The sequence below is a fragment of the Myiozetetes cayanensis genome, unplaced genomic scaffold (genome assembly GCF_022539395.1).
Source record: "Myiozetetes cayanensis isolate MyiCay16 unplaced genomic scaffold, myiCay2020 scf6-25, whole genome shotgun sequence".
NCBI classification, from domain to species: domain Eukaryota; kingdom Metazoa; phylum Chordata; class Aves; order Passeriformes; family Tyrannidae; genus Myiozetetes; species Myiozetetes cayanensis.
In genome coordinates this window covers 3,072,913-3,086,313 of record NW_026087853.1, presented here as the reverse complement: position 1 = coordinate 3,086,313, position 13,401 = coordinate 3,072,913, and the positions used below count along the sequence as shown (strand labels likewise).

Sequence of the window (13,401 nt, the reverse complement as noted above, 5' to 3'; positions counted from 1 at the left end):
TGCCTTATTTAACAACTTCCTTCCACATTAAAAAAGGCTAATGTGCTGTTATATTAGCTAGTTAAGCAATCTAATTCCTTCTTATGCCGACACTGGAGGTGATGTAATGATCCGTCTTTAATTTAGTTTGCAGTACTAATGTGGCTGCTGACTTACGTGGGAGCCCTCTTCAATGGCCTGACTCTTCTGATAATGGGTAAAAATCAGCATTTCTTTTAAAATCTATTTTTAGCTTGAACTCCCTCGCGATTTCGGCTTAGACAAAACAGCCTATCCTCGGCGTGCCCTCCCCACAGTTAAACCATCAACATTTATTTCCCTTCCCAGTAAATATTCATTATCCCGTTACAATGTCCCTCCTGACAGAGCTAATTTGTGGTTTATGGCTTCGCAGCCACTAGTCCCAGAGCAGCGGGAAATTCCATATTTGGGAGGTTTCAGCAAGGTGCATTTTTAATGCAGAGATCCCTGGTGGATCAGCTGACCAAGTGGCACGATACATGTTTGTCACCGAAGTAGGTCTCTTCTCTGGAGGAATCTGATCTGCAGGAATATAACAGTGTGCTCTTTTTCTCCTCAGCTGTGGTGTCTATGTTTACTCTCCCCGTTGTATATGACAAGTACCAGGTAGGTCTGTCGTCAGTGCTGCAGTTCGGGTGTCTGGGTGGTTCTGCCTCGTTGTTGCCTGGTTGACTTGGTGTCCTTTTGCTCCTTGCAGGCACAGATTGATCAATACTTGGGACTCGTGCGGACCCACATGAACACTGTCGTGGCAAAGTGAGTTCAGCAGCAGACTTGGCCAGAAGTCTTGCTGTGAGGTTGTGGTGGCTGAGACCTGGGTGGTCCTGGGGACGCTGTGTCCTACCAGTGATGTCCTCCCCAGACCCTGGAATGTGAGAGGCTGTGGGAGGGCAGATCCCTGTAGGAACATAACCCTCCTCAGCTGAGTGCAGACTAAGGCAGAGCTGTGACCCTACATCCTTCTCTCCCCTCTCCTGCCATTTGGGGGAACTGTGGACAGAGGAGCCCAACCAGGGACTGATGTTCATGTAGAAGTCCATACATATATACATACCTGGCCAGGACAAACAGGAAGGAATGAGTTAATTCCTTTCCCCACTGACCAGTCTAAGCCTGGGTTTTTGCATTCAGGGAGTTAATAATAGCATTAGTGAACAAAGTGGGAATTAGAGCACCACGCTGTTACAGCAAGAAAATACCTGGAAGCACCATGATCTTTAGTATTTCAAACCCCTGTGGAATGGATGGAGCACCTGGATGAAATTTTTGATGCAGTCTGCTCTAGTTCCCAACGCACTGCCTTTATCAAAAGCTTTTGTGGGATCCCCAAGGGCACAGGGAGGGTCTAAGCATTGCTCTCAAAACCTGAAAATTATGGTAGCAGGATGGCTGGTCTGGAAGGTAGATCCATACATCTCAGCAGTTTTTATCCATGGCTTTGCAAATGCTGGATGCATAACAGGCACCCAGTGGAAGGTTACAAAATGGTGAGGTACATAGAGCAAGTGACTCACAAGGAGCTGCTGAGGAAACTGGGGTTATTTAGGCTGGCAAGGAGTGATTTCATAGCAGCCAATAAGTACTTGATGGGAACTTAGAAGATGGTACAGCCAAACTCTTCTCAGTAGCGGCAGATGTTGCTTATAACAAGGAGCAACAAAATAAATCCTGTTTAGGAGGCTGATGCTGGACATCAGGAGAAATTTGTTCACTAGGAGATTAGGATTGGAGCAGACTACACAGGGAGGAGCCAAAACTTCCTGCCATGGAGGTTTTCAAGATGCAGCAAGACAAAGACATGGCCAATATGATTTAGCATTGGCAATAGTTCTGCCTCATGTAGGAAGCTGATTCAAAGACTTGCAGGGTCTCTTTGTAGCAAATATTTCTGTTATTCTGCAAAATCCCTAGCTTTGGGCAGGACTAAAAATTTGTTCTGAAAATTTTCTTTTTAGACTTCATTCCTGGCTTCCAATAGGCAATAGACCATGAAGGAATAATGAAGGGGAGGAAGAAGATCACTGAGCAATTCCCATGGTTACATGGACCACCAAAAACCAGGCCTGTAAGAACACCTAGATGGGCATCACTTCTTTTTCTTATTACACTTTAGTCCACCTGTTGAGACAACACACTGAAGGCGAGCTAGAGATTACCCTGAATGAGAGTCCAGGTGGGGATCCACTGGGATGACTTCACCATATAATCCTTCTTTTTCTTTTTCTACTTTATTTCTAGGATTCAAGCTAAAATCCCAGGTGCTAAGAGAAAGGCAGAGTAAAACAGACATCAAGAATTCGTCGACCACAGTAGAGAAAAATGGGGAAATCTGGGGTGAAACAGCTCTGTTCTTACACTTGACTGCAAATTTATCATTCTTTTTTTTTTCTCAACACCATAATCTTAGAAACATAAAACTCAGAAGCAGTGCTTTTCCCCTGCTGCTTCTGCACTTAGAATATTTGCAATCACTTGTGTCAAGCACTAAAAGTATAGTAAAGAGAAAAGTGTACTAGATGTGGTTTTTTTGTGTTGCTTATAAAGTGCATGATGGTGAGAGCCTAAATAATATTGACCTCTTTATTTTATTTTATTTTTTTAGTGTTTTTCCTTCTTCTATTGGCATTGCTTCTATAACTTTTAATGTTACATGTGGCTAGGGGCTTTCCTGCTTAGCGCACTTGATGCAATAGTTAAAATTGCTTCTACGTCACTGGGTTGCTGGTTGGATTCATCTTTATTAACTATATAGAATTGTAGACTGATGTTTTAGTGTTTTCCAGCACAAATAAAATAAACAGTAATCGGTACTTATGGTAATCAGTTTTGTATAACTCAAAAAAAAAAAAAAAAGGAAAAAAAAGAAAACAAAACCCAGTACTTTTGTCGTAAAGGATTGACAGGCTGATTTACATGTATGGTAACTGGAAAGTTCCAGCATGTTCAATTTATTACGATTTGTATTACATTCTCTGTAGTTCCTAATGGACTTAATTATGGACTCTGAATATTTGCACTTATGTACTTGATACCGAATGCAGAAATAAATGTTACTAAATGTAAAAAGTTCTCCCTCTTGTTGCCACTGGGTTTATCTTGATGTTTGCAAGCTGGACACATACTGTATAAAAAGGAGCGTTTTCTCTTTCTCTCTCTCCCCTGGACATCTGCACACACTTTGCCCTGACCACAGTGGTGCAGTCCAGCAAGCAGTACCTGCATAGTAGTATGTAGCTCATCTGATATTTTCACTTCCTGATGAGTACACCAATAAAAGAGGTATCTTAGCACATATTTTGGGTTTTTCTGGCGTAGAAAGTATCAGAATAAATGTCTCTTCCTCCATTTGCAGGTTGTGCAAATCATGAGTAGCACACTATGGAGGCATCAGCACAACACAAAGGACTTTTCAGTTTCCTTATCACCACCTTACTCTCTTATCCACAGCTGCTTTTTGAAAATCTGCTTTAAACTGTGGAATTGATACTGAATCCAGAGGCCGGGAACTGAAATAAACATTTACTCTTGCTCAAAGGTGAAGGTTTTTAAAAATCAGCGTTTGGTATTTGAGAACCATCAGATGAGAGAAACAGCTGTTGAGTATTATCCAAAGTGCTTCAAAACAAGCAGTTGGTTAAGTGTTTGATTTGTCCATTTGTGGAACACACCTGTGGATTTTTTTTTTTTTGCATAATAATGCAAACATCAAAATATTTTCAGCCAAATCACTGTTTTTCTCTTCTTCTATCACAAAACTTTTTATGCAGAACTTTTTTTTTCTACAAAGAACTAGGTATTTAAACACTTAAACCCAGCTTTTTTAATTTCACGTCTTTCCCTAGATTCATTCATTAATTCACCATCTCAGTTACACTTGGACATGGTGATATCTGTCCTAGGTCAGGTTGCAGTTCTGTTTGGGTGTAAAAGCACAATCCAAATGCTCATGAGCAGTTCTTAGAAAGAGTGGTATGGCTGTGGGGCAGTTAATTATTGTGATGACTCTGAAATAACCTTATTTTCATTTAGGCTTTATATTAAAAATCATTCTTTTTTCATATTTAAAAATACTGGGCCATCTTTTAGATGTCACCTGCAGCTACACAGGACCATTTCTCCTTAGAGAAAAACTGCCTGCAGCTATACAGGAACACTTTGCCATGATGAAAAACCAAGTGCCTCGAAGGGGCAGAAGTTGCTTTTGATCAAATGGAATGTTTGTTTTAGCATGTGCAGTTCGCAACCAGGAGTGAAAATTCAACATGTACCTCCAGCTTTAACTGCCTGAGAGTTCCCTGTGCCTCTGAGGAAGATAGTACAGATCATACAAGCATCCTTGAGGATAAAGATTGACCTTCAGAACTCTTCTTCAGATGATTATGTGGCCCCTACACGTTGATTTTGAAAATAAGACCATTTAACATCCCATCCCACTGGTCCCAGAAGTGTTTTCTTCCCTCACACCAAGTCATATCCAAGACTGGCCTTTTGCAGTGTTGAACCCTAAACTTGGTTTAAAGGCTATATCTCCTGCAAAATTGGAAATAAAGCAAAATAAAACCTTCTGGCAGAGTACAAATATTCATTAGAGCCTAAATCAACAGAGTCCAAGAACCCCATTCTTGTCTCCTCCAGCATCACCCTCTCTTAAACCCCACAGTCCTGCAATCCAAGCCCTCATCACCTTGACTGTACACACACCTCTCTTAAACACATGCACTTTACTTTTATCTTTTCTCACATCTCACCTTGACAAGCCAGCTCCCAAACTTCCTCAGAGCCCGTCTGACTTTCCATATATTTGGCAGTAACAACCTGCAAGTGCTGCTGAGCAGTTGTGGTGGGTTAATCTGGTGGGTGGAACCAACTGGGAACCAGTTCTGGGATGTGGGAAAAACAGGGGGCTTCAGCCAGGGTTTGGCTTGCTCATGTTGCCCATGGCCACTGTCTCCTTGCTGGGATCACACCAGCACTTTCCATGATAGCTTTGAACGTGGAATCTTGGAGAAGGCCAACCTCTGCCAACTCCTGGTCCTGCTACACAACTTGGAATCACAGAGTCCCTGTGCACAAGGGGAATGAAAGCTTTTGATACCCTGGTAAGTCTTGTTCGTAGAGCAGCACCTGGGGAGGGGTTTCACATCCATCTCTTTTGGTTTTCGAACAAGTGAGGGGGAAAATGACCAACAATGAGCCCTAATTTTAAAACTATTTTAGTGTGATTACAGTAGGTAGCTGAAGGTAGCAGAGTGACACACATTTATGAGCCGAGCTGTTTTCTTTTCTGAGATGCAGAGGCTCTAAAGCCATTTCTGATCTTCATTTGCAGTCAAAGCAAAGAGCAACAGCAGACAAGCTTGCATAGTAAAATCAGCAGACTTGTGAGGGTTTCTAGGCAGGTGAGACCTGGGAAGCAGATTGGTCTGCCTGATTAAAATGCAAAGCAGGGTTTTAAACCATTCTTTTCTCTTCAAAATGTTCCTTGCCTGAGGAGCCTGGACATCACAGCACATCACTGGTGGTGATTCAGGAGTCAGCTTGTCCTCCTGGTTCAAAGGCTGCTTTAAACAGATGAGCAAGTGATGGATGTTTTGAAGACCCCCCTCCCCAACCAAGTGAGATTGTTCAGGTGGTTGGAGTTAGGTGTGTGCTAAATACCTGGCCCAAGCTGTGTCTCTTACCCTCATCTCTGGAGAGTTTGCAAAGTTCATGTTCCCTTTCTGGAGAGAAATGTAAGAGGTCTGTCTCTAAGGTGGATGTCACAGCTGGGAGGCATGTTTAGATGCAGGGACAGGTACAGATCAGGCCTTTCCATGGCTGGGAACTGGCTGGCTAATGTAAATACAGCTGCACTTAGATCTGCTCAACATGGTGCTGCCTGTTTCAAGGAAGACAGCAGGTCTGCCTGCTGAGCTGACATTTGAAAGCCAGCCCAAATGACTGTGCTAATTTGAGCTGAAACTAGTTTAACTCTGGCTTGGGGATATGAAATCAGGAGTGGCTGGAGTGCTGGCGGGAGACAAAATTTTGTTAGAACATCTACATGTGTCTTTTTTTATGCTCTATGGCTTTAAAATATCTTCTCCATGATTTCACTTGTACCTTCCAGGAACTTTATAAGCCTGATCCTAACCTGCTTCCTGTAAAAAAGAGGTTCAGTGGTTATTAAAGACTTCTGTCAGAGCTTTTTGTCACTTGAATGTCTGTCCTTGTACCTTGAAATGAATACCCCATTGGTAGTTTGGTGTGAAATTTGAATACTCTCTAAGATCATTTGTTTTGATTCCCTGCTTCTTGGTGCCTCAGCAGTATTCCACTATTCTTTTAGCCTTTGTATTTGCCTCTGAGCTTTTACTGATTTCTTTTATGCTCCCTCTGCTCTTTAATACTAATCTAGTGATAGTAGGATCATAAAACACATGAGTGTCAGGAAAGCCCTGGAACTGGGAGAAGATAAGAGCGATATAACATTCTGTGAGCAGCTAATCCAGTTACAGAGAGTCTGCTTCCCCATAGCTTTTGCTGTCTCCCTGCATGTCTTCAGATGGCACCTGGCTCCCATCCCTGTCCTGGTGGGCTCTAAGTCAGTCAACTATGAGCTTGTCAGCCTTTCCCTCTCCATATGGACCTGGGGAAATGTGTGGCAAGCTTGTGCCCAGAATTTGCTCAGTGCAGCTTTGAGGAGACCAAGTGTGATGTATTTCTTCCTGGCTCCTCTTAATGTATTGTTTTCTTAGGCCCAGAATGAAAAGATGCTCCATTAGGGAGCTTGCATACAGGCTTCCTGGAATGCTGGGAATCAGGGGAGTGAGGCTGCTGGCATGAGCGAGCCTGGTGAGGCTGGCTGGCACATGCAGCCACTGTGGGACATATGGTATTTGGATAGGGGTGAGATATGTCCACTGGTAAGAGTCAATAGCTGTAGTGCCTGAAACGGCAGGAGGAATGGGCTCTGTTCATTCCTGCCAGGTTTCCTTGCTGCTCAGCACCTGCACAGGAGAAAAGTGACAATGCCTTGCTCTCTGACACTGCAGGGGGAAAGATGCTGAGCGTGGGTGGCCCTTCCCCACAGGTGCACAGGGAAATGGGAGTTGACATTTAAGTAGGTACATGGGCTTTGACCTGCTTCTCCCATTTATCTGAGCTGTTGATTTCCTTATCTTTGGTGTTTGCTCACAAGGGAACAGCCAGCTCACCTTCTGTTGGAGCTCCCCCCCCCCCAGTCAGCATCTGATCCAAGTAACTACCAGCTATCTTCACTGCTTCTGTAGCTCCCTAGAAAGTGCTAAATCTACAAGTATGACAGCTTTGTAATTTGGGGACATCACCATGTGTGTGCAAGGCAAGGCAGGTATGTGGATAGACTGTTCTGTCCAGCACTCAGGCAAGCTGTCTGTAACTGGGATGTGCTTATCTCTGCATTGCCCGTGTTCTCATCTTCCCTTTCACTCCTGCTCTGCCTCAGCCCAAACACTGGGAGATGCTGCAGGGACCAGGGTCAGGATAAGAGGATGGATAGAGCTGCACAAGGAGTCTGTCTAAGAAAACCAGAAGACCAAGCACTACTGTGCTGGCATGCTTTCATTGCTTCTCCCTCCTCTCTGCCCCTTAACCAGCAAGTCAGGCTCGTTTCTTGTGTTCATTGAATATCAAAGAGTTTCAGCCTCAAGGTTACAATTTATGCCTCCTCATGGGTCTTTTTGTTTTAGTTGAAATAATAATTCAGTCCGGTGAAACTAATTGTCATTCACAGTAAGGTCCCTCTGCATATATTTCCCTTTATGAGGGAGCTGTAAAGAGGATTTAGATAAATTTTTAATTTTTTTGTAGAGCCCTCTAATTTAGATGAAGTGATGTAAAGTAGCCCAGACCAGTCAAAAAACGTGCAGTATCAGAGAATCCCAGAATGTTTTGGGTTGGAAGAGACCTTAAAGACAATCCTGTTCCTACCCCCTCCCATGGGCAGTGACACCTTCCACTAGACCAGGTTGTTCAAAGCGACTCCAGCCTGTCCTTGAATACTCCCAGGGATGGGGCAGCCACAGCTTCTCTGGGCAACCTGTGCCAGGGCCTCACCACCCTCACAGCCAAGAATTTCTTCCAAAGATCTAATCTAACCCTGCCCTCTGTCAGATTGAGGCCATTCCCCCTTGTCCTGTCACTCCAGGCCCTTGTCAAGGTCCCTCTCCAGCTCTCTTGGAGCCCCTTTAGGCACTGGAAGGGGCTCTGAGGTCTCCCCAGAGCCTTCTCTTCTCCAGATAGAACAACTGCAGCTCTCTCAATCTGTCTTCACAGCAGAGGTGCTCCAGCCCTCTGACTATCTTTATCACCTCCTTTGGACTCACTCCAACAGGTCTATGATCTACAGTATCATCAAAAATTACTGTAATGTTTTATAGATGTGACCAAAAAAAAAAAAACCACAAAAAAAAGGATGTATAACATTCAGGCAGTGGAGTGACTTAAATAGCAGATGTCTTCACACAAAATATTCTCCATTTGCCAAGTTAGACATGAGGCCTAATTTCATTTCTCTTAATTCCACAGATGCTTGCTTGGAAAAACCACAATCCACACAATTGTTAGGCTGAGTGAAAAACTATCACTTTTGGCACAGACTGAACATAATTACTGAACCGTTATCAGAAGAATTTTGAGGCACTTAATTAGGAAGAAGTGGGCTGTAACCTTCTTAGAAGAACCTGTCTGGGGAAGCACTTCTTGTATTTCTTCTTGGAAAATCCTGAAGTCCTGGAAACCTTCTTCACATCTCTCCCCTCCCCCCAAAAAAAACCTAAACAATTTACTATTTTTCCCAGCTGAAGTATAGAGATGTGATTATCTACGGAGAGCAAAACTGTCAAAATGTATACTCCAAGTTTTCATGTGGCAGCTTAAAAAAAAAAACTTAAGGACTATAAAATTCTGATACTACTACTGTCACTTTTAAACACCAGACTTTCAGGAAATCAGCTTAAATTTTAATTCTGACATCAGCATGTAACCAAGAATCCCTCTTCATCCCAAGTGTTTTATCTCACCCACTTTCCCCGCAGCAATCACAAGTCTATGACTCACATACTATACCAATAGTGCAAATTAAAAGAAAACGTTGTTCCTGCTGCCATTTAGCCAAAGTACTCCTACAGCTCTCCAGTCACAAGAGACTTGAGTAAGTCGGTCTTCCAGAGGGAAAGGCTGTGGTCCCTGTTATTCAGGATGAATTACAGTCTCATACCTTTATTTTTACCAAAAAAAAAAACCCCAAACAAAACAAACAAGCAGAGAAGCTGCTCTAGGGTCGTGTGCCTGGAGCTGTGGTGTCATGGGTATGGTGCCAGGAGAGAAATTATGAGTGAAGCAGATAAAACATCAATTAATAGAAGATTTTAAGGAGATCTTCAGGAAGATGGTAATTGGTAGCTTTAAAACTGAGAGGTCTGTACTGAAGTTTCCCAAATATCAACCATATTTCAATTTTTCCCACATACAATGAAAATAAAGAAGCTACTGAGCTTTGTTAACGATAAGAAGTGGTGAAATATAGGGAGGAGACCACTGGGATGCCATATGGGAAGAAGCTGGATAATCTTGAAGCCCATGAGCAGTAAAAATCAGGTGATGTTTTGCATCACAGGGTTCTGTCCTGTACTGATAACAGAAAATTCCCTGTTGGCTAGAAGATTGGTGGTTAGAAACAAACATTGATGGGAAAACTGGTCAAACACAGTGTGAAAGTGCTCAGTGAGGCAGAGAAGTGCTGTTAGGGGTATCCAAGGGAATGTGAGGGCCGTAGAAGGAGTGGAGTCCAGAAGAGTTCAGCTTCATTCCTGTAGCAAACCAAAGGCTGGGAAAGGGGGATTCCATTGCTCTTTACAAATATACTGAGCATAAAAACCAGGCAGGCTAAAATCTGTTTAAGCTGCTGCCTAATTAAGCTGCTATACGATGACACAGGGAAAAAAACCTGCATTCCAAGGTTTTGGTTTGTAAATTAAAATTTATTATTGATTGGGGAAATTAACACTTGCTCCAAAACGGGAGTTAGAAACAAGCACTCTGAATCTCTGAGTCATTCCAGGTGGGAAATAGATTAGGTACAGTGCTGAGTGTCTTGTTGATAACTTAAGCAGGTGGCAATTCCCCATGTGAGAACTGAGTTTACAAAAAGTAAGTTGACAAGAGGTGGTTGAAGGGAATCACATACATTTTGTTTCCACACAGCAGATATTGCACTAGTGCATTAACAATCAGAGAGTCTCTGTATATTTATCAGGAAAAGGACATTACATGGATATGGACAAGAAGACCTGCTGAAGTCAGAGAAGCTCTCTCCAGATCACATGAATTCAAAATTTGGCCATTGTCTTTGGGAAGAAAATAATTACCTTTGCCATTTATTATTCATTGGTAGTCTTTGTGACCCCAGGAAGGGTATTCCAGGCTCAGCAGAGGCATCCAGGCACCAGTGATGCCATCCTTAGGCTTGTGACAAACTCTTAAAGGCTTCTCAATTCTTATGAACGCAGGTGGGACTTCATGCCTCCTCTTGTTTCCTGAGAGTTAGCAAGATACTATGAAGAAAGACTGGTCCTTGTCTCCCTCTGGGAATCCTGTTTGCTCTGGCATCATTTCATTCACAGGGAAAAGGGTAACCAGATTAGATTCAGGTTGTGATGGATAGGTTAATAGGAATGAGTGCAAACAAACCCAAAGGGTTTTTTTGGTATAAGTAAATAAAAGTGGAAAAAATATACTAGAATTCCCCTCTTAGCTTTTACTCTAATAAACCTGTCAGGAAGCAGATGATATACGAGAGATGTAAATTTTCATTTACTTTGAACACGCATTTGCTTTATTCACATTCAGACCATGAGTCGTAGGACAAGGAAGGAAAGAGCAGACCCTCCTAGACAAAATTACCTCTGCTTACTCAGGCCTAACCTCCTGGTGGCTCTTTTAGCTGGTGCTGCACTGCCCAGCTACTCTCACCTTAAGGCTGGGCAGGGATTTGTCTGTCCCCATTTGATGATCACTGCAGCAGCTACATTTATGTCCGATACAGGGCTGCAATAAATTCCTAGAAGTCTGGGGCCAGAAATCAAAGTATTTCTTAGATTAAGTGTCCTGCAGCAATAGTAAAACCATCCCAATTCATGACTTATCCTTTGCCTATGCGCTTTATGTGTGTGTACCTTATTTACCACCCTCATCTTTGACAGGAGTTTGAAAGCAACACCTGCAGATAAGGATTTATTCAACTTGCAGAGTCAACATGACAGCGATGGAAAAGGCATGTCTCCAGGAGAGCAGAGAGCCCTGTGGAGGGGCTTTTGTGTAGGAGTCACTAGACATCTACATTTAGGTGTTAAAGGGCTTGAAGTCCTTTGTAACTCCGCAGAATTGTTTTAACTTCTAGTGAAGCCCTGGCTTGAAATATCTGCTGGAAGAAAAAGTTACTATTTCACATCAGAAGTCCTGTTTTGAGGCTGGTTTTTTTTTCAGGAAAATAAAAGGTTGTATAGTTCATAAAGAAAAAGGAAAATTACTGTTTTTCTCCATTCAAGTCTGCAATTCCAGGGATACATTTTTGCAAAGCTCTCTGTGCCGCCACAACAGCAGGACCATAATACATCCAGAAATACCTAGGAAGAATGGGTAAGTTTTCTACCTAAAAATGCTTTATTGTTTAAAAAGAAAACAACCTGTAGTTTTTCCTCTTCTACTAGCCCAGGGATTGTTATATTACCCCAGATAATGGTAAGGGATTACTATTTTTACCCAGATAATGATATTCTGCCTGCAGGGACATGAAGACATCTATTTTTGTGGGTGAACTGGAGAAATTTTGCATATTTATACTGCAGAAGAGCATCACTACAGTCTGCAAAGCAGTGGACACTGATTTCCCCCATCTCTTGCAAACATCAGAAGGAGGGATGGGAGGGTGCTCACCTGGCTTGGGATCAGGTCCCGTGTGTGTGCCCGACATAAAAGTTTAACAGCAAATCGTTTAACACGCGGCTGTCCTTGGCACAGTTCAATTTCCAAAGCAATTTCTCAGAGTGCTGGAGGTGAAGGATGGCACCACCTTTGCTGATTGTCCCTTGCTGAGCTGTAAATCGATACTGATTGGGAACAAAGGTCTCCAGGAATGGCTTGGCAAGGTGGCAGCAGCCATAAACATGATGTAAAGAAAGGGACCCATCTCCTGTCAAACTGGTTGTCTCCAGAGGAAAGCTGCAGCATGTTTTCTTGGACTTTTTTAGATAATTAAAAAGAGATGATGATATCCTGCTAATTCTTTGTCTCTACGAGCTTATTTCACACAGAAATAATCAGCAGTGCCACCTGATATTCCCTCATAGAGTCACTGTTGTATCTACCATTTTTAATAAAGGGTATTTGTTCTTAGCCCCCTCCTTTTTACCGTGATAAATCTAAATCACAGGTGACAGCATTAAAACAGCTTTAAAATACATACAACTCAACTGCAATGTGCAGGCTTGGAAAAGAAAATAACCTGAGCTTTATTATTTGTATTTTTAAATCTTGCATTTTTTGAAAGGTTGGGCTTTGTCTCCAAAGCCAGGAATCATTTCATTTAACTGGTAGAATCTAGAAGTATTGTGTGCACTTAATTAATTAATAGGGAAAATTGGTAATATTTTGCCTTACTTTTTTTTCCATTTTAAATATGTGCCTAAGAGAAATATGGCAGACATTATCCCCATGGCTACTGTGGCCATGGACTGTCTTTTCCTGTTTGCTGGGGTTGATGTTGAAGATGTAAAACCCAAAGGGAAGGGTCACTGCGAGTGTTTGGTGGGGAAGGGCCCATGTGGAGGCCATGTGTTTCTAATGAGATGGTTGCCGTGGTTATTAATGCATTTCTTCCTTGTCTTTTTGGTTTTACTATCACATATGGGGCCATCTGGTTCCTCTGTGGGACTCCCAAGACTTTTTGGCAAGCACGAATGTGAAGATGTCTGGGGTTTTTCCTCTTCGAGCCTTTCTACTACATCTTATTTCTGGAAACGCCGCTTTAAAAAAGTGTTTTCACAGGCAGCTGCAGCCTCTACCTGTGACAGAAACCTCTCTGTCACCAGCATTGACAATGTAGGGCATCACTGAGACAAATTCTCCTTCACCTACAAGTCTGGTGGCACGTTAAGGAAGCGGCTGCACCTCACAGGGTGGTTCAGGTGCTGTGGCAGGTGGTGCGAGACAGATGCTCATTGTCCCCTCCGCCTCTGAGGTGAGCATGTGGCGTGGGATCTGAAGGCAGGAGGAAATTCAAAGCATGCTCCAAAGCACAAATTCGTTCTTTTCAGGTCTCGAGAGGTTAGAAGCTCTCGAACTGTCTCAAATGTTAATTTC

At 42.8% G+C, this 13,401-nt stretch overlaps 1 protein-coding gene across 2 annotated transcripts in view; it reads left to right on the top strand.

The window, feature by feature from the left end:
* The window catches only part of RTN1 (reticulon 1), a 118,666-nt gene extending 115,575 nt beyond the window's left edge, over nucleotides 1-3,091 (top strand). For both annotated transcript variants that reach the window (XM_050336252.1, XM_050336253.1), the window contains 4 exons: nucleotides 127-196; nucleotides 581-627; nucleotides 719-777; nucleotides 2,260-3,091. In XM_050336252.1, the coding sequence (XP_050192209.1) occupies nucleotides 127-196; nucleotides 581-627; nucleotides 719-777; nucleotides 2,260-2,302 (219 nt within the window). In that variant the 3' untranslated portion in view covers nucleotides 2,303-3,091. The remainder of the gene's footprint in view (nucleotides 1-126; nucleotides 197-580; nucleotides 628-718; nucleotides 778-2,259) is intronic.
* Nucleotides 3,092-13,401: the final 10,310 nt, after the last annotated feature.